At 40.0% G+C, this 23,047-nt stretch overlaps 1 protein-coding gene across 4 annotated transcripts in view; it reads right to left on the bottom strand.

The window, feature by feature from the left end:
- The window catches only part of HEPACAM2 (HEPACAM family member 2), a 36,523-nt gene that overhangs the window by 12,140 nt on the left and 1,336 nt on the right, over window positions 1-23,047 (bottom strand). For 2 of the 4 annotated variants that reach the window (XM_024577155.4, XM_045185214.3), the window contains exons 2-4: window positions 16,575-16,925; window positions 13,028-13,312; window positions 4,428-4,724 (exon numbers count right to left, since the gene is read on the bottom strand). In XM_024577155.4, the coding sequence (XP_024432923.2) occupies window positions 4,428-4,724; window positions 13,028-13,312; window positions 16,575-16,925 (933 nt within the window). Of the gene's footprint in view, window positions 1-4,427; window positions 4,725-13,027; window positions 13,313-16,574; window positions 16,929-23,047 lie in introns of all 4 variants that reach the window. The other 2 variants (XM_045185213.3, XM_045185212.3) reach the window with 1 other exon arrangement.

Genomic DNA, 23,047 nt, shown 5'->3' with positions numbered 1-23,047 from the left:
GATTCTTACAGGATGCTTTTGTTGGGCATTATGTATGTATAAAACCAAATGTATTGCAATACATTTTCCCCATTTATTTAATAATAAAAATCATATGAAAAATTAAAGCACCATTTCTAGGCATAGACAAAGAAATAGTCTCGGAGAAACTAAAGTATTTGCCACAGTCAGTAAGTCCTAGAACTGAGACTGGAACATAGCGTTTTTTTGTTTTGTTTTGTTTTTTCCGACTGCAAGTTCAGTTTTTTCCTGCTAATCTGTGTTTAAAGAATGGTTCTATAATTGGCAGGTAGACTCCTACATATCCAGTTTTCCTTTAACCTTTTCTAACACCAGACTTGGGGTGCTTTAACTCTCTATCTTCTTGATGGCGAGAATCCCTTCACCAAAATGTAGTAAGTCCTGACCCCTCAAAAAAGTATCCAATGTTAATTTATTCTAGTCAAGTTTCTGCAATGTACTTTACCCAGAGAAAAACTGCAGAAAAACATTTCAGTATAGTCTCAGCCTTTTTGCCTCTTGTAAACATGAAAATATGCTAGTAGTTAGCATTTCAGAGTGCTTCCCATTCTAATGGTACAGTTACACTCTGGCATATGTCAACTCTTTGCCGGGCTCTTCCAAGATTCCGAGGCCTCGTAGTAGAAGTATAATGACATATAATGAATGGATATCTTTCAGTAGATAAGACACATCTCCACCATTTTAAACTTTTTTCCCACCTTTGATATGTATGTGCTAAAATGACCAAATTTGCACATTCTGTCCTACAGAGAATCCCTCTTATTTCCTTTTCCATTGTTTCCTTGTTTCTTTAGACTCCTTCCCATTGTCCTCTTGCCTCTCTTCCCCTTGGCCTCTGTTTGCCCTACATTAGAGAACCATCTTGTGGTGACTAGTGCCTGTCAGCCCAAATCCTTGGCTGTGGCAAAGGCCTGGCACCCTTGCCCTGGAGAAGAGGAATAGGGCTAGTCCAATTCCTCTTTCCCTATAGTACAAATGAACAAATGAGTTTTCCTACTGGGCCCCCTTCTCCTCTAGCTCATCCTGGCTCTCTGCTCTTAACACTGTTTTGTTCTGTTTTCGAACATACAAGATTTACCAGGTCCAGCATTTGGAATTTGCTCCCTTTCACAAAGTAAAAAGTGCCAAACATGTCAAGGATCAAGTCAAGGGGCATAGCTGCTGTAGTCTCAGCTGTTGGTAAGTGTGTTCAGGAGAGATGTACTTCCAGAAGCACAACTTGAACATAAGACAGCAGGGAAATTCCGCCCCAACTGCCACAGAGAATGTCCAGGGACACTGACTGTAGCCTCAGTTTTTCTCCTTTCGGAGAGGTTTCTACTTTTCAGGACGTAGCATGCCATTCTCCCCATTATTTAAACACAATTGACTCATTTACCAAAGCCTTAGTGCAAATGCTCTTTGCTCCCTCCTTAGGCAAACAAATAAAATGAAATAACATATTAAGTGCAAATATGGGCAAGAGGTGTGGTATCCATGGTATCGCCACCCAGCTGTTTGAGAGACTGCACCTCAGGATGCAAAACAGGATGGCCATATGCTACTAGTCAGCATGCCTATTTCTAGACCAGAACGGAGTTCTAAGCCCACTCCCATCCAGTATGTTCATTGATTATGGCAGCTGATTTGTGTCCCTAAGGAGACGTAGGTGCCATGTGGAGGGATGTGCTATTTCCACACTCCACCATGGCCCCACCTGACCATACAGTTATTCTGTGCTAGATCCTAATGGCGATGTCCCCTAAGTTCTCAGGGTCTGGGTGTTGGGGATGCAGTTCTATCTCAGTCATTTTCTCCTGTGGCCCAAAGTGCAACACAGCTCCTGGACACCTTAACCTGAGAAACCTCTGGGCAGATGGAAGAAATGAGTACATTTATTTTCCTGCCTTGGGTCATTTTGCTGTTCTCTTCTTTTACTTCATTTATGCTATACATTGATATTATGTAGGGAAAAAGGGGTGCAATAGAAACCAATATTAAAAATGATAGATTTCCCAGGATCACCTACAAATTTAAAACACTTGTAGTATGTCTAAATCTCAAACTACAGCCTTATGGACCTTGGGAACTGTAATAATTTGAATATCTTCATTAAATGCGAACACATGAATGCTAATCATTTTTGTTACATGTGTATGTGTACACACACACACACACACATAGTATAGCACAATAGTGATTTAGACCCATTAAAATTGGTAAGTGGGAACACCTGCATTCAAGGAAGTCCTTAATTTAGGTAATAAAATTATTGTTTTTTTAAAAATAAGATTTCTAATTTATTATCTTAATTTCTATTCTTTCCTTAAAACTTATACTCTAGGTATTATTTTTAGTTACAGATATTTGATAATTTTTCATTGATATGAATGTATACACATGTCATGGACAAACCAGAGTATCTCTTTGTAGGCAGCATAAAATTGGTTAAGGTGATGAGAAAATACATTATCTTGTATATGTGACATGTCTTTTAGAAAGACCATAGTCTTGTTAATATTCTTAGTCTAAAACAGCTTATATAGTGGTTAAAACAGGTCTTTGAATTTGGATATTATTTTATTATTATTGGCTATGTTAACATTGCCCTGTGTTCTTTAGGATATCTCCACTGAGATACAGAAAGATCAAGTAATATCTCAAATTAGATGTGAATCATAGCCCACAGTGGCAGAAGGCACCATCTTGTACAGGAAGGAAAACACAGAAATAATTGTGACATTCTCCAGCCTTCCTCTCCCCAAATGAAAGTCCCCAATAGAACTTTTGATTATTTACTGACCTTGTTATTTTATTCTATATCGGTGACCTCAGTGTCATCTTTGCCTCCTTTTTCCTTTGCCCTCTACATCTTATTGCTGAGACTTTTTGGTTGCCCATATTCTCTGCCTCATTAAAAATAAAGAGATTCATCTGTTTTTTACAAGTTGATTCCGGGGACACCAAACACAGTTTGGTTCCGAAAATATCTCAGAGCAGGTATGTTACCCCTGAAAATTATTTCAAATTCTCCACAGATCTTAATACAGATTGCTCATCAGCGTGGCCAGTAAGTGTTCAATTGATAGTTACAAGTGATGATCATTCTTCTTACTGTAGGTTGGTATACACTCACCGGTAGTCTGCATTGCAAAGGTTCATTCATTTGGAAAACTTAAAAAAAAATCAACTACTTAACAAAACACATCAATGTTACTCATTTTCTTTGCCATTTGTTGCTGTTTTAAAGTTCTATGGACATCTGAGGGTTGAATATAGCTCTAAAAACCGCAGAGGTCACTAATGTTGACAACCCTGAATCCCTCTGAAAAATAAGCACCTGCTCTTCTTATTTACTGTAATAACAAATGCCTGGTCTTTGTACAGGTCGAACAGGTTTTTTAGAATTTGCAAAAGGCAATTATTTGATATTAAGACTGTAGCTGTCTCTGAACCTTAGTAATAAGACCTTAATCAAATATTAGGGGCTTCTGATCTTATGAAAATACCTTGGCTGAATATTAATGGAGAGGGGTTAGGCAGTGGGAAAAGCAGTATACACCTACACATTCTACCCATGTCTTCACTTGCAATAAGCATGAAGAGCAAGTCTAAGATGACATCCAGATTACCGATAAACTATTTTACACACTGAATTATGGCTCGCTTCAAAATCAGGTTTTGGTTGCCCACTGAGGTAAAAAGCTAGTTAAGCCTATTGAAAACCTAGTAAAGTAGAAAGGAAAGGGTGCGCTTTAGCTGCTAACATGAGTGCTACCCAAATTAGGTTGACAAGCATCTTGTAAGCAGGAATTATTTCTTTGGATGGCATTCTCTAGGCCTACCCCAGTATTCAGCACATAATAGGTGCAAAATAATGAATGAATAAGTGCCTGATTTGTATCACTCCATGTACATACAAGCTGTGAGAACTATAAGGAAACTATATTATCTACTGCCCCCCCCAAAAAAAAATCCTACTTCAGGTAAAAAATTCTATAGCTGCATTGTCTAATATGGCAGCCACTAGATACATGTCCCCAAATAGTAGGAAAACCAGATTTCCAACTCATGGAAATGTATTCATCTGACCTAATGTAGCACTAGATATAAGCCTGCTTCTGCTACATTCCTGTTTGTAAAATCTGGAAAGCAAGAATGCATATTTAGAAGTACATAATTTATTGAATTCTCTTTTTCTTCTCAGTCCCTTGGTTAGCGATTAGAGTCTTTCTCCATTCTGTTTTGGGTTTTCTTTCTTTCATAGAGGCCATGGCCTAGTTAACTCAGGAAAGAGAATTTCTTATAGTATATCAACAATCCCACAATGATACTATCTTCCACATAGTTATCAAATCAGGGTGGAGTATGGCCAGCATGAATTTGGGTCTCATGGGGAACCCTGTTTTTGACGTCACACTCACCTACAGAAGTGATGATGACTGTGAAACCAGTTTCATCCCGCCTGCCAGTCACGTTGTTGTAAGCATAGCACACATAGTTCGTTGTCTTCTGGGCCACCTTCTCAGATGCGACCTCCAGGCGAGGCCCCTGCTTGATGACGTGTGTTGCATTGTCAGTCCTCTGGATCCAGGAGTAGGTGTTGGGAGGGTACGAATCGGCAGAGCAATCGAACAAGATGGCTTCTCCAATGTCAACAGTAAATACTGCTCCTACTTTCAGGCCTTTGTCAGAATTAACTCGAAGTCCATAAGGCCCATCTGCATTAGTTGAAAAAAATAAAGGGGTAACATAAATAATCATGACATAGTTTATATAAATTTGGGAGAGCTGAGCAGCATTTTATTATCTATGAAATTCTTCATGTTAAACTTGGACAAATAGATCTTCATTTAGACTCTCAATAAATGATAAGGACCTAAAAATGTTTTATTCTGATATCCATGGAAGTAATAGTTATTTGAGATGCGACTGAACTTATTGAAAATAGTGAAAGCCTTGGTACTTCGTATATACAACTTATAGACACTGTTGTCATAACCACGGCGCAAGCTTCTGAGCAATATATTCATAAGTAAGCAGTGTTGTCAGGCAAATTCAATCTTTCTGAAACAGTAATTGCACTTAAAAGTATTTTAAAAATAGATTATGGCCATTATTTTCTCTTTGACAGTCACTCTTTGAGTATCGTGGTTTTCTCTCAGTGCTAGGCAGAATATATCATGGAAATATAAAACATACAGTTTCACATGGAACACGTGAAACAGATACAAGGAATGTTTTACATGTGCATATTTTCATGACATTTTAACAGTTAACAAATTTTTAACATTCCTCTCCACAAGCTAAGCCTAGAATTCCATTTGGAAAAAAATACATCTTTATTGTCATTAACAAATATTCATTGATCATCAACAAACCACTTAATCATGGATATCCCATGGTGGTTTCCTCATGCTACAATATCCCTGTAGCACTTTGCTATTTCTGTAGCATCAGATTGCCTGCAAATGAAGATACATTTCCCACGACTTTTTTCAGAGAGTAAAGAGAGAGATTAAATGAATATTCCCCAGTTAGATAGGTTTTTCTCATTCAATCTAAATCCTGGCTAGTATTGCAAACACTTCAAGTTTTAGGAATGATAGTGCTCATTTTTCAGCTGACCACACCAATATCTATTGGATATTTGCCATCTGAAGTCACTTTACTTATGTAAACAACCACATTTAATCTTTAAACAGACATATGAAGTAGATCTTATTATTCTCATTATAAGATGGAAGAAGAGATATTTAAAAGATTAATTTTGCCTTGGTCATGTAGCTATTTTATAGCTTATCTGGGACTTTAAAATACATGCATTTAATCATTCATACTGCCTCTCTAAAAATGTTAAGTGATAAACTTTATCACAATACTTTGTTGTCTAATATTATTAGTTCTACAATAAATTATTGTCTAATTAGATATCAGTTGTGTACTCAGTTAATAAAATAATCAGAAGTCATTTAAACTTTTTGGGTCTCATTTTTCTCAACTTTACTATAAAAAGTTTGGCTAGATGACTGGCTGTTAAAGTTCTTTTCACCTTTGAAACAGCATGATTCATGCCGTGCTAAAGCTATTTTAGATACTTGTGAGCCAGCCTCAAAGGTGCAGATTCCCAGAGTAGTTCTCTATTACAGCAGCATTTTCTGGCCAATCTACCACTGGGGAAACAAACTTCCTGAGACATAACAGGAACAGAATGCAAGAAAATTAATTATATTTAGCTAGGGAAAATACACTTCACACACATTTGCTTCCTAAAGACACGCTGTAGATTAACGTGTATACATGAGATGATCCTGCCTTCAGAAAGCAAATGCAGAGGTTTAGAGTAACCAAGAACTGGAGATGGAGCACTGAAGTGAAGAGCAGTCAACATCCCTTTCCTGTGACCGCACCAGAGCCACGTCACACTGGCCTCTCATCTCAGGCTGTGAGATGGTCTCAGGGAGAACCACTGTTTCCGAACCATGTGCGATTCTAAGGGAGCCAGTGCATCGGCAGGGGCCCTTCAAGCTGTCGTTACGGATAGAACATTAGGGAAATAAAGGCCACCAGCTGGTGGGCACTGGTTCTGGTTCACACGGCAAAGTGGCAGGGGTCAACAGAGGTTTGGAACAACAAGGGACCCAAGCCTGTGCACAAAGTCTGAATGCAGCGCAAGGTGTGTAAAGAAGAGAAATGTGGTCATAAAAATACAGCCATTCAGTTTAAGTGTCTGCCTCGCCACTGGTTTTCGGGGTTTATAGACAGTGACTGTAAAAACAAATTGCCTGGTAATTTAACAAACCCAAAAATGAGTGATATTCTGTTTGTGCTGACATTACTCAAAGCTTTTTTTTTGAAACTCCTCATTTGGAGTTGCCTGAGGACCTTGCAACATAATAGAATATTTTCAACAATAGCAATTCTTCCATTTTGGAGAATGGGTTTGATTTGTAGAGAAAGCCCACAGTCATTTAGAGAGAAGGCTGGTGAATAAGATTGATAATCTAATTTAATAACGTCACTCTTGTTTAAAATAAAACACGCTTCTAAACAAAAGAATCTGATTATTTTACCTCATTTTCGCTACACTCTTGTTCATTTTGATTTTGCTATTTCCCCACTTGTCCTGTTTCGTGATTGGTATAATCCTTTGTCCTCGTCTGTCTGAACGATATGCTAGATCTGGCTCTCCAGAGTCAGCCTCAAATACTCCAAACTCCCCCAGGTCCCCACAAGCACTTCTCACAGCTCTTAGAACCTAACACCTGAAGCATTTTAGTTGCTTGCCTCTGATAGGATTTCTTAAAATGTAACCTATTTTATTTAATTATGTAAGACATACATGTTTATTGCAGAAAATCCTAAAATTCAGAGAAACACAAAGATGAAAACTCATTTGTAATTTCACCACTCAGACAACGAATATCCATTTCACTGTATGATCTCCAATTGATCTTTCTTCTATTCTCCCTCTCTCCCTCTCTGGCCTTCCCTCCCTCCCTCCCTTCCTCCTTCCCCTCTTCTTCCTCCCTCCCATATGGATCTACCATCGTTCCATCTTTTGCACTCTACACATTGCTTATAAATTCTTTTCTTCTTAATACACTATGATGTTATTTCCATTTGATTAGCACTTCAGGCTGACCATCCTTTTACTTGAGGTGCAGCCTAGTACATTATTCATGGGAACAAGCAATCCAATTGTATATATTTGGAGTGATTGGACTGGTGTGGCCTCTGACATTGGAGATGAAAGCAGAGGGATAATTCTGACTTTGAACTGTGGTTCAGTTTCTTGCCTTTGGCAGCGAACTCCCAATAGAAATGAACCCTTTGCCTCAGGAATGGCTGTTTACTAAATGAATTGTAATATCATACATCATCTGTTGCTTTAACAATTTATGGCTGGGCGGGAACAGCACCTAAATTTTCATCATGATGCTGCTTGCCACCCTGCTTGGGAGCAGATGGTAAGTATTTACTGTGAGTGACCTTTTTTTTTCTTTAATTTTTTTTTTTTATCACGTAAGAGTACTTCCCCACAGCGGTGCCATATGCTACACACAAAAGGCCAGGTTCCTGGGTTATTATTTGCAGCTGGAGCTGGAAGGCATGTACATTTCATGAACTGCAAGTAGGTATTTGTCTGAATTACTGGCTTAACTTTGTATTCTACCAGGGCCAATACCAGATTTATGATATCCTCATAAATATAGGGCCAATCTTGAGAGATTTTGTTACACTTTTTTCTTGCCAGAATAAAAAATAATCCCTGCTTTCTTGTAGGAAGCTGTCATAGAAACAGTGCCTTAAGAGAACAGAATAGGTGATTCATTCTGAAATTCTAATTTATGCTATGGACCTCTCTGGGAGAATATTGGAATATGACATTTACTAGATTATTGAGGAAGTTTGCTAAAGGTCAGAAAAAAACCAACAACAATGAAGGGCCAAAACACTTTAAGAAGCTGTTATCTTGTAATGAGAATGTAGCCTCTCCACAGCATTATTAAGTAACACTGGAATCTGAAAGGGATGTGAAGAAAGAGAGTCTGTTCCATTTTAGTCAAGTTCAAGAATGGATTGAGTTCTTAATCTGTGTCAAGTATTGCCCTAGAGATACAAAGATGAATAATGCTAGCTCCTCTTTGGGGTTGGGGCACTGGTGAGGGAAGAGACTCAAGGACAATACAGCGCGGTGAGTCCCAGGGGAGAGGTATGTGCAGGGCGCTGCAGGAGCACGGTGGACCTCCTGGCAGCAAAGAAGAGGAGGGACAACATCGGGGCCAGGAGCCTTTCTGGAGACGATGTGAAGGAAGAGGATGTGACCTGGAGCATGTCAGCAGGTGGAGAGAGAGAAGTGAGAAGAACATCAACTAAGGCACATATTCGCACTTTGCATGGAATGATAAAGACTGCAAACACGTCGAAGGCACATCGACAGAAAGGATAAATGACAAATCTTCAGATTATATATTTTATTTAATTCTTAAAATCCCAAACCAAGAAAACAGAACAAAAACAAAAAATAAAGTAGGGCTAAAATAGTAATAGCAAGAAAAATTAACAAATTAACAAGCCTGAGTTGTGTTTCTATTGTATGTTACATATAAGTATATTCTATGCATGTTTCTAAAGGTAGTAATTGCTTAGAATGAACAAGACAATATTTGACTTTTGAGTCAAATCAAGATGTGAGTGAATGAGTGAATAAATGAATAAGTGAATAAATGCATAAATGAGTGAATGAATATCATTAAGTGGTTTTGACCAAGTGAACCCTTTTGCATTTGAATGTAAAAATAATCAAGAAAATTAATTAATACTGTATTCACAGTTACCCCTTGAAAAGAGTAAAACTCCGAAACATGCAGGCATTCATCTCTACAATGTGTAACCAGGACCCGCATTTGTAAATTTTGTCAATGTTCTTCTTGCTATACTGTCAGTCTATACTCATGAGAATTTCTCTGGGAGATTTCCGTAGATTAAGCCTAAAAGAATGTGAAGAAGAAAGTGTAGTCTGTAAAGGAAGATATATTTGAAAATTTGAATATACTGAAGTTGGTATATTTTCTTTCAAATAACACAGGAAAGGAAAGATGGTATAGCATTTAAGGTATAATATTTAACATTTACAGTTGTGATTATGGGTTTTCTCCCCACTTTTTATACTTTCTACACTGTCTGTCTGCATATTCTGTGAAATAATGAGATTGGGGCATGAACTTGAACATGTTGAAAGAAAAATCTTATTTTTACGTTTCCAGATTAATATAAACTATGTAGCAACACAAAAGTGTAAAGAAGCAATTGATATTTTCATGTGCCTATAATTGCTTATGCAATTACCCCCAGGAATATTTTATTTAAATCTGTGGCCAGAGTTTAAAGATAGGCAGGTAGATGGAGAGATAGATAATATAAGAAAGAACTGATGCAAAGAAAATCTTTTCATATAGAAAAATAAAGTATGTTAAATTAAAAAGTGGTAATGTTTAGGGAAGAAAAAATATTTTTCTAAAGGTATTCTTTCAATTTTGTTATTGCAGGTATCTTCTAAATTATCCAGGCTTTCTGCCAATTATATTGGCATAGTTTTGGCTCAAAGGAAAAAAAAAAAGAGGGAAAAAAAGAGCTAACGTTATTGAGTTCTTCCTCTAGGCCACTCACTGACATCTTTATACATAAAATTTCACTTAATCCTGTCCATCCCTCTTACACTGGGGAGAGTGTAGATTGGGAGATGAGGAAACTGAGGCACAGAAAGGGGCAGAACCAGGTCTTCACCCCAGGCAGTCTGGTTTCACAGCTGAGGCTCCCAACCATTGTGCCACCCGCTGAACTCACCAAATGACGAGATGTCAGTCAGAGCATGTGGCCGAAACAAAACACCGCCAGGTTTTCTACGGTTAACAAGGAATGATCCGACGCAATCTCACCTCCTGTAGTCTGCACTACGTGGGATGATGGCTTTTTGGATTAATATCAGTAGTTAACATCTGGCTGGTCTAATACTTTGTTTTGCATTTTGTATCTTTTCTATGTGAATATAAACAATTTAGACCAAACAACAAAGAATAATGTAAGGACATGTCTACATAGCCCTAGATTTGATTCACTTTGCTCAGATTTTCTTGCACCGTAAGTAACTTGAATGCTTAGGTCTGCGCTACTTGAATTTGAATGGAAGTTTTAATTTGTGTCGGAATAACCTTATTCAGTCAGGAATAGGATTACATAATAGACTGTACCAAATCTGATTTTTTTTCGCTCCAATTCAATGCTAATAGTGCATGTAGTAACAGTTATACTTTCTATATGAATCTATTTCCCAGCAGACAATATTTTAGAATGGTTTCTGAATATAATTTATGTAAAACTACTTTAATAATATTAATAAAACTAAAAGTTTGGCTATAAAAACAGTACCATTGTTAATATTATTACCACTGATGATTGTAACAAATCATACAATTTGGTTGTAGTCAATGATGTTTTGGTATTTCTTGGTGAAAAACTATAATATCCTTCTTTTGCACTTTTTAATAAAATCTCTTCTGTTTCTGACTGAAGGCACTGGTTCATCTGTAAGACACTGAATACTGAGTTTACCAGGCTTCATTCGACCCTTGTGGTTCAACCAGCTGACAGCTCTATTCTCATGCCACAGGGGTGGGAAGTTTTCCTCTGCCGTGGCTCACTTTTCTTGTTCATGCTGCTGCTGTAGCTATGCTCTAAGCTACATGGCAACTGATAAGAAGACTTCCCAGTGGGATAGGCCATTGGTTGTCAACTAGGGGAGATTTTGCCCCCTCTCCCCCACTCCAGGGAACATACAGTGATATCCAGAGACATTTTTAGTTGTCACAGCTGGAGGGAGGTGGTACCGCTATGTAGTGGATAGAAGCCAGGGATGCTGTTAAACATCCTATAAACATCCCATCGCAATGAGTTGTTCAGCCCCAAATTTCACTACAGTGGAGGTTGAGAAACTGCAAAGTGAAAGTTAGAATGGAAAATTAAACATGTTAGAGGTGGTGCTATGGAGTAGAGAGGAGTGGGTTGAAAATACTAAATAAAGAGAGGGGTCTTGTTTGGGTTGGTGACAATGTTATGACATGAAGTTAACTCTGTACATGAGGTTAAACAAGACCGGAAAAAAAGAACCAAAGAAAATTGATGCCTGGAATAATTACTGTTTCCTGGGAAATTCAATACCTTACTGAGGAATAATTAAGTCTTCCCTGCCTGTGATTCTCCCTACACCCTGACTCCAAGAATGGAGCTGAGAAATTGGGCAGGGAGAACAGCTAGTTTAGGAACTTTCTTTTTCCCTTTGGTCAGCCACAGATCACATCCTTGTCCTAGTCTAAGATGACCAACTTGTCTTCCTTAGGGATGAATAACTTAGTGCCTTCTCCATAGCTCTGGGTTCTTCAAAAAGAAGCTCCTATTTTCCACTAGAAATAAGGTCACACAATGCACTAAGTCACAAAATGTATCCTGAAAGGTCCCTGGCAAGTATCTCAACTTGAACTTCAAGACATATGGTTGTGCAGATGCTTAGCATCACTAGCCATCAGAGAGAGGCAAATTCAAACCACAATGAAGTACCACTTCACAACATCCAGAATGGCCATCGTAGTAAAATCAAGAAACAACAAGCACTGGAGAGGTTGTGGAGGAAAGGGAACCCTAGTGCACTGTTGGTGGGAATGCAGACTGGTGCAGCCACTGTGGAAGACAGTCTGGAATTTCCTCAGAAAACTAAAAATGGAACTGCCTTTTGACCCGGCAATTCCACTGCTGGGATTATACCCTAAGAATCCTGAAATACCAAATCAAAAGACTCTATGCACCCCAGCGTTCATAGCAGCGCAATTTACAATAGCCAAGTGCTGAAAGCAACCTAAGTACCCACAAGCAAATGAGTGGATCAAAAAACTATGGTGCATTTACACGATGGAATACTGTGCAGCAGAAAGAAAGAAGGAGCTCCTACCCTTTGCAACAGCATGGATGAAACTAGAGAGCATTATGCTAAGTGAAATAAGCCAGAAGGTGAAAGACAAATACCATATGATCTGACCTTTAAATGGAACCTAATCAACAAAACAATCAAGCAAGCAAAATATAACTAGAGATGTTGAAACAAAGAACAAACTGACAGTAACCAGAGGGGAGGGGGTGGGGATAAAGGGGGAGAATAGGGGAAGGGTTGTCAAGGAACATGTATAAAGGACACATGGACAAAGCCAAAGGGGGTAAGATCGAGGGTGCAGGTGGAGATAGGTGGGGCATGGGGGGGAGAAGGGGGAGAAATGGAGACAACTGTATTTGAACAACAATTAAAAAAATAAAATATAAAATTAAAAAAAGGAAATAGGGTTGTGCAAGTAACTGTATTTCATGATAAAGTGGGGCCTAGGAAGTGTGCTTACAACGGCACTACTACGATAGTCCCTGTGACTACGCTTGCGAGAACTTCTCAGGGGAAAACTCATGAATTTTTTTAACTTACAGTATATGGTGGGCGTAATGATGTCACTTTCCATCTGACTGACATGGTTCTTCACCAGGCAGCTGTAATTCCCAATGTCTTCTTTGGTCACTGGGGCAATATGAAGGATGTTGTTTTGGGGAGAAAAGGAGTTGGTGGAGCTGATACGGACAGGTCTCCCATTTTTTAGCCACTGGTAGACTGGCCGGGTGCCCCCTTCCACGAGGCAAGTCAGGGTCACGTTTCCTACGTACTCCACAGCCCCGGAGGAAGGCTGAATCTGCACCGCTGGTTTCGCGACAGGGTCTGCAATATCGAGAGAGAGACGTGATTTTTACCGCCACGACATTCTAATAAAAGTCTGTGAGATCTCTCAAATATGAAGTCCCGGGGAAATGATTCTACAGTTTTATACTTTGTCACTGTAGACAGCTTGGGCAATAATTAAGGAAGAGAATTAAAAAGTTATGGAAATTCAAAATAATAAAATATAAGAAAAATTGCAGCAGAAATAACCACATTGGAGAACTTACTCTTCAAGGATTTTCTAATGAAAACATTTATGGTAATGCCGTTAGTGGTAGAGAATATCAGTTTCCTTCTTTCCTGTCTGTGTGCTTGCCAACGCCGTAAAGGTATACGCTAGCAGGCAAAATTAACACAGTTAGTCCCCTCTCTTGATTTGTCCTAAGTCCCAAGAGCAGCTGGTGGGGTGGGTGTAGTGAATCCAAATTTCTATCTACCATTTGCAAAATATAAAGCTCATATGTATTATGCTTATGGGAAATTGAGGGAAAGTTGTAGAGAATCACATATGTACTAGTTACTTTTCCTTTTAAGTAAGCAAACTAATTATATGTTTTAATTGCTGTGCGTTTGTGCAGCAACATTACATTTGTCACTTTAACAAACCAACACCTACCTTTCAAAACTGACTCAGTCTGAAAGTAGGATGAAATGTGTTTTTGGGATTATGTCAAATTAGAGATATAAAAGCCAAGTCCAACAGAAATTCCTGTTGGAACTTCAAGACCCAAGAAAACAGTTTTATGTTGCAAGTCTGATACACTGTAGTCACATAATATCTGTCAAATGAGTAAATTTCCAAGAATGAGTATATATTTCTCCCCTGAGTTTTCACTCTAAAATTGTTGGATAACGGTGGAAATTATAAAAGTACCCACAACCATTTTCAGCAACATTCATTAAATTTTGAGGTTCATGACTTTGTTTGATGAAGGATGGTGACTTGCCCAGAGTTACACAACAGACACATCAACACAAAGGGGGCATTAAGTCTGGCGATGTTTCTTTCTGGCATTCTGGAGAAATATACATTTAATAATCTTCTGTGTATGACTCACAGAGAGCCTGAGATGACAGACACATACGTGCAAAGGATTGGTCCCAATATTAAGATTTCAATCTTAAGATTTCAGTTTCCTATCAAGCTTTTAACTGGGATTGATGTATCTTAAGTAAATCAGTCTTGACTCACACAATTTCTTACACTGGAAAATTGATTATGAAACAAACAGACACAAACCGTGAAGCCCAGAGCGGATAGGAAAATCGGAAAGCCTAGAAGGGAGTTGAAAGCGCAGCCTGCAGGGCAACCGGGCAGTTCTGAAACCTCCCACCTTTCTCGAGATGGCAACCAGTTGGCTTGTCTGTTTAATTGAATCCTTTATCTTTTCTGACAAGAATAAAGGATTTGGAATAGCATTATTTACATTATTATGATTTAAAAAGAAAAGTGAGTTGTGCCCATTTATTACATCAAAAAAGCCTATGTTTTGAGTAAGTCTGTGTGGAAAAACACGTGGTATGAGATAAGTCAAATAGGCAACATGTGGAAAGTCTCCACTCGTTACCCCACAGGTGCACGCCGAGCACCTGCTCACAGCCGGCAACAGGGTTAGGCACCGAGGACAAAGCGGAAAATAATACAAAGTCCCCGCTCCCATGGACCTTGTATTCTATATGGGGAGGAAAAACAATAAGCAAATGCAAATATATAATATTAAGCTAGTCAGAGGAAGACAAGTGCGATATGATTTCACTCGTGGAATATAATGAACAAAATGAAGTAACAAGCAAAATAGAGACAGACTCATAGAGAGCAGGCTGACAGATGTCAGGGGTTGGCTAACTGGGGGTGTGGGGTGGAGGGATTGAGAAAGGAAGAAAAAAAACTCAGGGACACAGACAACAGTGTGGTGATTGTGGGGACTAGAGGAGGGTAAAGGGGGAGTAAACGGTGAGGGACGGAGACTGACTTACGGCGGTGAACACACAGTACAGTGTGCAGATGATGTGTTGTGGAACCGTGCACTTGAAACCTGCAGAATTTTGTTAACCAGTGTCACTCCAAAACATTCAATAAAAAATAAAATAATAAAATTAAACATAGAATATGTTGAGTGGAAATAAGTTCTATGAAACTTATTTCATGGGTATGTTGGGGAGACCATGGTGGGCCTTGTAGGCCATTGTTAGTTAGCACTTTGGCTTCTATTCTGAGTGAGATAGAAGGCTCTGGGAGGATTTTAAACTACAGGAGGTGGGAGCAGAAGCAGGGAGGCCAGGTGACAGGCTCTGAGGACACTCAAGGCCAGAGCTGACGGCGGCATGGAGCGGGCAGTAGTGGGGGTGGCGAGGAGCGGAGGAGCTCTCTGCATACTTGAAGGTGAGGCTGACAGGGGTGACTCATGGGCCGGGTGTGGGAATGCAAGAGGAAGGGGGACGGTGGTGATGGCAAGGTTTTGGCCTAAGCAATTGATGGAATGGAGTTGGTATTTATGAGACTTTAGGAGAATATTGTTAAAAAATGTGTTTAGGGGGTTGGATAGTGGAGGGATTGAGTAAAAAGGAAAAGGGACTCATGGACATGGGCAACAGGGTGCTGATTGTAGGGGTGGGGAGGGGGATATAAGGGGGACAAATAGTAATGTAAAAATACAATAAAAATAAATTTAAAAATAAAAAATAAAAATAAGGGATTAGAGGGGAAAATATAACCTTGGGCTTTGGACATAGTGTATTTAAGGTATACCACTTAAATACCTCAATAAGGAAAACGAATGCCTGAAAGCTAGCTGACCCCGCCCCCCTCAGAGGGTATTTCCCACAACTTTTGCTGCTCCTTAAGTACAGTCTTTAAGCAGGTCTCACCCTCCCCCCCACAGTGTGCCAAAATAAACTCTCCCTGTGACATAATTAGCGCTATTCCCAGGGTGCATTCTGCTACTGAGAAAGTAAAATTTTCTCCATCTTATTATATTAATCAACTTTAGACTCGATAGTTTCCAGGCAAACAAATGAGTTCTACTTATTGCATGATCACCTGGAGCTGGGCGCTGTGCGTGTCCTTTACGTGCGTGTCTTCTGCAATCCTCAGCATGCCTCGTGAGGTGGGTAGTGTCATTTGCACTCTGAGATACGAGGCTTTGCAGGTTAATTAATTTGCCCAAAGTCGGGGAGCCAGGACCTAAAGCCCACTCTCTGCTCTGAGTCTCAGCTCACTGCCATGCTGCCCGGCTGCCCATGCCACTTACAGTGGACTCACCGTCAACAGTGACTTGTATCTTCTGACTAGCTGAGAGAGTTCCATTTCCCTGAATGTTGACCTTCACGATGTAATTGCCTTCGTCAGTGAACTGCAGCGGGTTGATGAGCAGAGATGCGTTGGGTGGCATCATGGTGAACTTGTGTTGGTATTCCAGGTCGGGAACCACGGACTTGTTCACAGAGCCCAGTAAGTACTGGGGCATCGTGTGGTGTCTCTCAAACAGCCATATGATCTGGATGTCTGAGGCCGGAGTGTGGAATCCATAGTGCACAGGGAGGTAGAGGGCCTGACCCCTGACGCCGTGGATGGTGTGTGAAGGTACCACCACCTTCAGCCCCGAGCAAGCGCCTGCTACAAAGGAAAGGAAAGCGGTAAAGACCCTGAGCTGCATTTCCCGGTCTAGAGAGGCAGTGCAGAGAGAAGCTGATCAGGCGATAATTCTTTTCAAAGAAGAGAGGCTTCCAGGCACTGACCATTCTAGTACCGGTTACCTGGGCAGGTAAATATTTGTCTCTGAAACCCTGTGCATTTCAAAAACTCCACCCAAACTGTGTTGATTGCATGACTTCTTTAAGGAAAAGCAGAAGTTATTATCTATGACTGTTGAAGAAGAATGGGAAAAGGAGAACTGCCAGAGATTATTAGTTCTAAAGTCCATGAAACCTTTAAAACATTTGAAATTGTGACTATATTAATGTCTGAGTCATATCATATCCTAATCAACTATGTGATTCAAGAAACATCGAAGGGCTACTTGCTCCCAAGAATCTTCTTCCAAAGTCTTCTGAAATAGGCTAATAGTCCATTTTTTGGAAGGTTTCCCTTTTAGCCAAAGCCCTGCCAAAGGCAAAGATCCCAGGGAGAGTGACACTAAATCATTATCAGACATGATCAGTTATTCCTGCTTACAGGCTGGAAGCTGGCTGGGGCATTTGAGACATAGCAAGAGGCAGGAGTAGAAGGAGCAGAGAGAAGGTGGAGGGTGGAAAGATGTGAGGTCAGCAAGGTGGCGGGGCCAGATCAGGCCATGTCTCTCAGGGGCATGGAAACCACTTTGGCAATTATTCTCTGAGTGAAGTGGGGATGCAACTAGAATTTTTTGAGCAGAGAGGGATACGATCCTTTTTTTTTTTTTATGGTGTACTCTTGTTGCTGTGAGAATAGATAGAAATAAGGGCATAAGAAGGACTAAGAGACAACTTAGGAGGTGGCCGCAATAAAGCAGGCAAGAGATGCTGTAGACCAGGTGGTAGTAAAGACACTATGAGGAAAGGCTGGTGGGGTGAGCAGGTTTGTCGACACATTGGGGGTGGGTATATGAAACCAAGAAGAGTCAACAATGATTCCAAGGTTGTCGATCAGTTGGAGGAATGGAGTTGTCGTTGATTAATGGAGAACTAATAAATTAATCATTGGGAAGACTGTGGGGAGAACAACTTTCCTGGGGGAAGAAGATCTGGAGTCAGTTTTGGACAAGTTCATTTTAGATGGCCATTAGACATCCAAGAGGGAATACTGAAAGGGTGTACTAGGCATGAAAGCCTGGTTACAGTGGATTGAGGAGGGAATGAGGGTCCCGGAGGGCCCTGGGGCATGGGCCTCTGCCCAGTGCAGAGCCCTGGCTCCTGGCCTCCTGGTTGCCTGGGTTGTTTTGGCCCAGGAACTTACTGCTGTGTCTGCAGGTTTCTTTCTGGTTTCTGGCACTTAAGAGATCTCCCCATCTTTACCTTGAACCATGATACATTGTTTCATTTGATTTAGCATTTGTATGTACTTGCAATTGAGAAGAGTCTTCCTTAGTTTAGGCTACCACGTTGCTGAAGTCCTAATTAAAATCTCTTTGCTTCAAAACCCTCATTTTTAGAAGTAGCAATATGGTACCTGTATCATATGAACATTTGAAATAGTGGGGGAGGGAACAGAGGAACTTACATGTGAAGTATTTTGAAGAGTAAGGGGAAAAAGAGAGAATGGAAAGGAACTTAGAGACAGTGAGAATAGACTACGCTTCTGGGAGTTTTGCTGTGAAGGGGAGCAGGAAAATGTTTGTAGCCATTGGAGTGATACACTTGAAAGAGAAATCTTGGTGAAGTAGAGTACAGATGGATGAAGATGGAATAAAATCCGAGGTGAGAAGACATGGGAACTTGGGTACCAAGAAATATCTTACAACTGCTCTTGAAAAGGAAGAGTTCGCCCAGCTGGCGCTAGCAGAGCTGAACACTAAACCCTGAAGACTGCGGGGGGGGGGGGGGGGGGGGGGGGCGCGGGGGAAAGAGTTTGTTATGCATGGCACCCCGCAGGAGAACTGGAAGCTAATGCTCAAAAGCCCGAACTCCCCGACGGCATGAGGTTACAGATTATATGGGGCAAAAATCACAGACACAGTGGGTTAGAAGTTCAGGGTCATCTCGGGAGCTGATTGGTAACCGGTCATGTCTTCAGGTCTTGAAGACAGCTCTGAGGTCCATCTGGCATTCCTCTGGTTCATGGAAAAGGAGAGAGGGGTCATTCCGCCTTCAGGTTCAGGAGCTAAAAGTACCTTAGGTCAAGATACTATCTGTAGCTTAAAATACCTTGTGACCCTTCGTGGGCTGCCTCAGGCAGGTAATGATTTGTAAGGGAAAGAGCCAAGGCTTGCAGGGCATGCTGTGAAGAAACTGAATGGGGTGTTGGGGCTACATATGCGTTCAAAATTACACATTAAAGGAGGTTTCACAATTTCCATTTCCTCAAATACAAAATGTTTATCATCTTTAATTGCTTCCCCTTTTCATCTCTAACTAGGAAGGGAATCTTTAAGCTTTATCTCAGTCTCAATCTTAGGAAGGGCAAGGTGTAAAATCCTGTCATACAATGATTTCTTTGGAAAAAGTGAAAGACGAGGCCTGCTCCTAGGAGGTATCAAGTTCTACCGGCAGTAAATTTCCCTCTTTCCTTCCCAGGGTAGAGGTGGGAACAAAGACTTGCGTGGTTTTAGTCTTTGGCTAGCTGGTAGCAGAGAGTAAGACCCTGGGGCCAGCAGGGAAGTTGGAGCAAAGAACTCAGGAGAAAGCAGAAAGAGGAAGATTAGAGGAGGTGAGAGGGAGAAGGGACTCCCAGTTGCTCAACAGAAACCGACTGTATGGACTGAAAGTTAGGTGACTGTGGGAAAAATAAACAAGTGTCTCACAGTCTGTCCTTGCCCTCTGTGTGCATTTGTGGTTGACTTGCAGTTTTTTTTTTTTTTGATGATGGGTTGTGCCGCACATTCATTTTAGTGATTTGGTCCATAACAAAAGAGTTACAAAGGTAGGAGGATTTGTTTCTGTTTTCTTTTCTAGAAAGTGCAAGAATGTTAAATTTGAATCTGTAGGAAAAGAAGGGACTGGTTGCTGGGATTCTAAAGAGGAGGTAAAGTGGATTGCAGGAAAGGAGTAATGGTTTCTTGTAACGAAATCGTGACAGAGAGAAAGGAGGATGAGAGAGGACATCTGAGACTTGAAGTGGTGATGCCTGAGACCTGTGAAGCAGAGGCTGACAGAGGGAATGAGGCTCTTGGAGTCATAGATTTTAGACACACGCTGGGCATTTGGACGGGAGACCAGTACCGGAAAAAGTTCATTTCACTCTATGTGTTATCTACATGAAACAACATGCATTTGCATGCCTGTCATTGACATTGGTGCTAGCAAGCTCTGACAAGTTCCTGGTAAGCAAGAATAAAAACTAGGTTTTTAGTGCCTATTGTTAACCTATGTAAAATGTAATTTCCACCGCAATTTCTGCAATATGTGTTGTGTGTTGCTATCTTCTTTTTTACTGAGGTCACATAAAAATATTTACGAGGGTTTCATCATTCACTCCTCGTCTTGAACTCCCTTCCCACTTCCACCATATAGTCTTAAATCCATCACTTGCTAATTGCCTTGAAGTGAGGGATTTCAGGAACCTATTCTCTAAATTTGCAGAGAAAGGCTATTGTATTTCATACTTTGATAAAGTTAAAAATTCACCAAATGTGAAGTCTTAGTAAAGGACACATACTTGGGATAAAAATGGGGATTGATCGGTTAAGTGACCTTAGTAGTCATTCTTATTCTCTAGACCCCAGTGCAAAAAGGGGGTGATAGTAGGTGAGGTCTAAGGCCTCTCTTACACTGAAGTTCTCGACATTCTGAGGTGCTTTTCTCAGGGTGGCAGGAACCTTACTTTTGAAGCTGAAGGGTCCATATTTAATTGAGAGAGGGCACAAAGAATTTTTAAGTATTGAGTGTCAGGTTTTAGTCCACTTAATATATTGCCAATCCCTGGATATCCTTTAATAAAGGGGCAATTCTGTGTTTGTTACCAATGAGTCAAGGGGGATGGCGGGAATCCATATCATTGCCGTGAGATGCCCTGGCAAAGCTGCGTGGCCGCTGACACAGAACTCAGGAGTTGCCTGGGTTAGTCAGTAGGTTGGTCATTGATGTGCAGGTCCATTTAACACACTTCACAGCTCAACCTGCAGACCGCTGTTGACTGAGACAGTGTCTAGATGTAGCTCTAGGTGCCCTGAAGACGGTTCTGGCCAGTTTTGGGGAAGTCATTGCAAAGGTCCTTGTTCGCTTTTTTTTTTGAAAAGCGTCAGAACCCTTTCTTATCTACATTTTTTTTTTTTGCGGTTGCGGTTGAAAAAGATGAACTGAGATTGTAATATTCTGAAAATGGTTGGGAAACACTTAAGGACTGTGGAGTGCCAGCTTTACGGGAACAGAAATTTTGGTGACTTTTGGATGTCGAATCAGAATGCTGAATCGAAGTATGAAAGACTGATTAGAACGTCTGCGACTGGAGTTATGAGAAGCAGATTTTATTTCATAAAATATCACATCTGAATAGTGTAGCCCAGGCAAAAGTGAAACCACTCTAGCAGAAAACAGCATTTTATATGGCACTTACAATATTGTTTATGGAGGGTGAACTAGTTCTTTGGACCATTTTAGAAACTGCGTCACATTATAGTACCTTAAATAATATATTGCCATTCATATCTCTGCATATATTCTGTACTCATCACATCAATGATGTGAAGTCACGTCACCCGAAAATTTTAAAGTCTGTGTACGACAGCGAGAGCACGTAGCACGGCTTGACAATCGCTGTTTGCGTAGGGGCCTTCCCCCGTTTTAATCAGATCGATTGTACGTCCTAAGCTATAAGAATGTCATCGAGGAATAAAATTTTATTTCAGCCACCTACAGCCTTTTCATTTTGCAGAGACATGACTCTGTGACTCTATTGATATGATGCGATCCTTACTTGCAGTGAACTTTGGAGCGTGAACAGGTATGAACAGGTAATTGAATGCTTCCTCTATACCACAGAACATGTACTGTCTTGCCATGGCTGTATTTCCCTCTACAGATGTGATGAGTTCATGTGTCAGACAGCAGTTTATTAACTTGAAAAAAATTAGCTTCATTTTGAGTGTTTTTCAAGTGCTCTTTTCTAGTTGTATGAGAAAACCTAAAAAGACTAAAACTAGAGGTTGATTTTAGAAAGTCAACTTCTGTATGAACAAATAAACTTCACAAATGATATAAAATTGGTGAAGTTTTAACTTCCTTTTGATATTCCAAATATTTTGACTTAAATGAAAATTTATTTTATTATTATTATAGATTAACTAATACTTTTTTAGTATGAGAAAGGAAAACTCATATACTTTTTGCATATAAAGCATACTAATCTGGAGAAGCATTGTTAATGCCATTAACAATCCGACATCAAAATTGTAGCAATAATCTCCCTGGTAGAGACTCCCTTAAACAGTTTAGCAGTAGCGTTTTAAAGGGATGTCCAGTGTTAAAGAACACCTGAAGTCATATCGTAAAATGTGTCCAGATTGCAGAAACAAAAGACTCCCTAGGCCGCTGTCCCTGTGTTGAACATAAACACGAAACTTTCACAGTGACCTCTACCTGGAGCTCAAAATAGTTGGCATTTACTTCTTCATCATCACGTACGATATTAGCAAGCATAACACAGCCATTGTTGACTGAAAATAAACTCTTGCATATTTAGAAAAAATAGAAAGTATAAAGTTTTACTTTGAATAGATTTTATAAACTACATTTTGGGCTTCAAATTTTTAAGTGTTTTTTTTTGTTGTTGTTTTAAGAAAAAAACCAAACAGATAATTCAATATTCCAAAAAACAAAAAGATTCCCACATTCCCTGTGGCCTTTACAACACACCACAAACGGGAAAGGAAGTTTGTGTAAGAGAGTCTTCAGGGATGATAAGTGATTTAACTACTTATGAACACGCTATATCTCTAAAGCATATTTAGCTGAATTTCTCAAGTGAACTGTCTCTAAGTTCTTCAAGCCAATTACAAAAGCATTACTTATGAAACGACAGCGGTCTTACTGTTACAAATTAGCAGTAGGTGGGGCACTGACACACAGGATACTTTCAAATCACAGAAAAATGCACAAAGAGAA

The sequence above is a fragment of the Desmodus rotundus genome, chromosome 6, assembly GCF_022682495.2.
Source record: "Desmodus rotundus isolate HL8 chromosome 6, HLdesRot8A.1, whole genome shotgun sequence".
In the NCBI taxonomy this organism is placed as follows: domain Eukaryota; kingdom Metazoa; phylum Chordata; class Mammalia; order Chiroptera; family Phyllostomidae; genus Desmodus; species Desmodus rotundus.
This window is presented reverse-complemented; position numbering and strand designations above follow the sequence as displayed.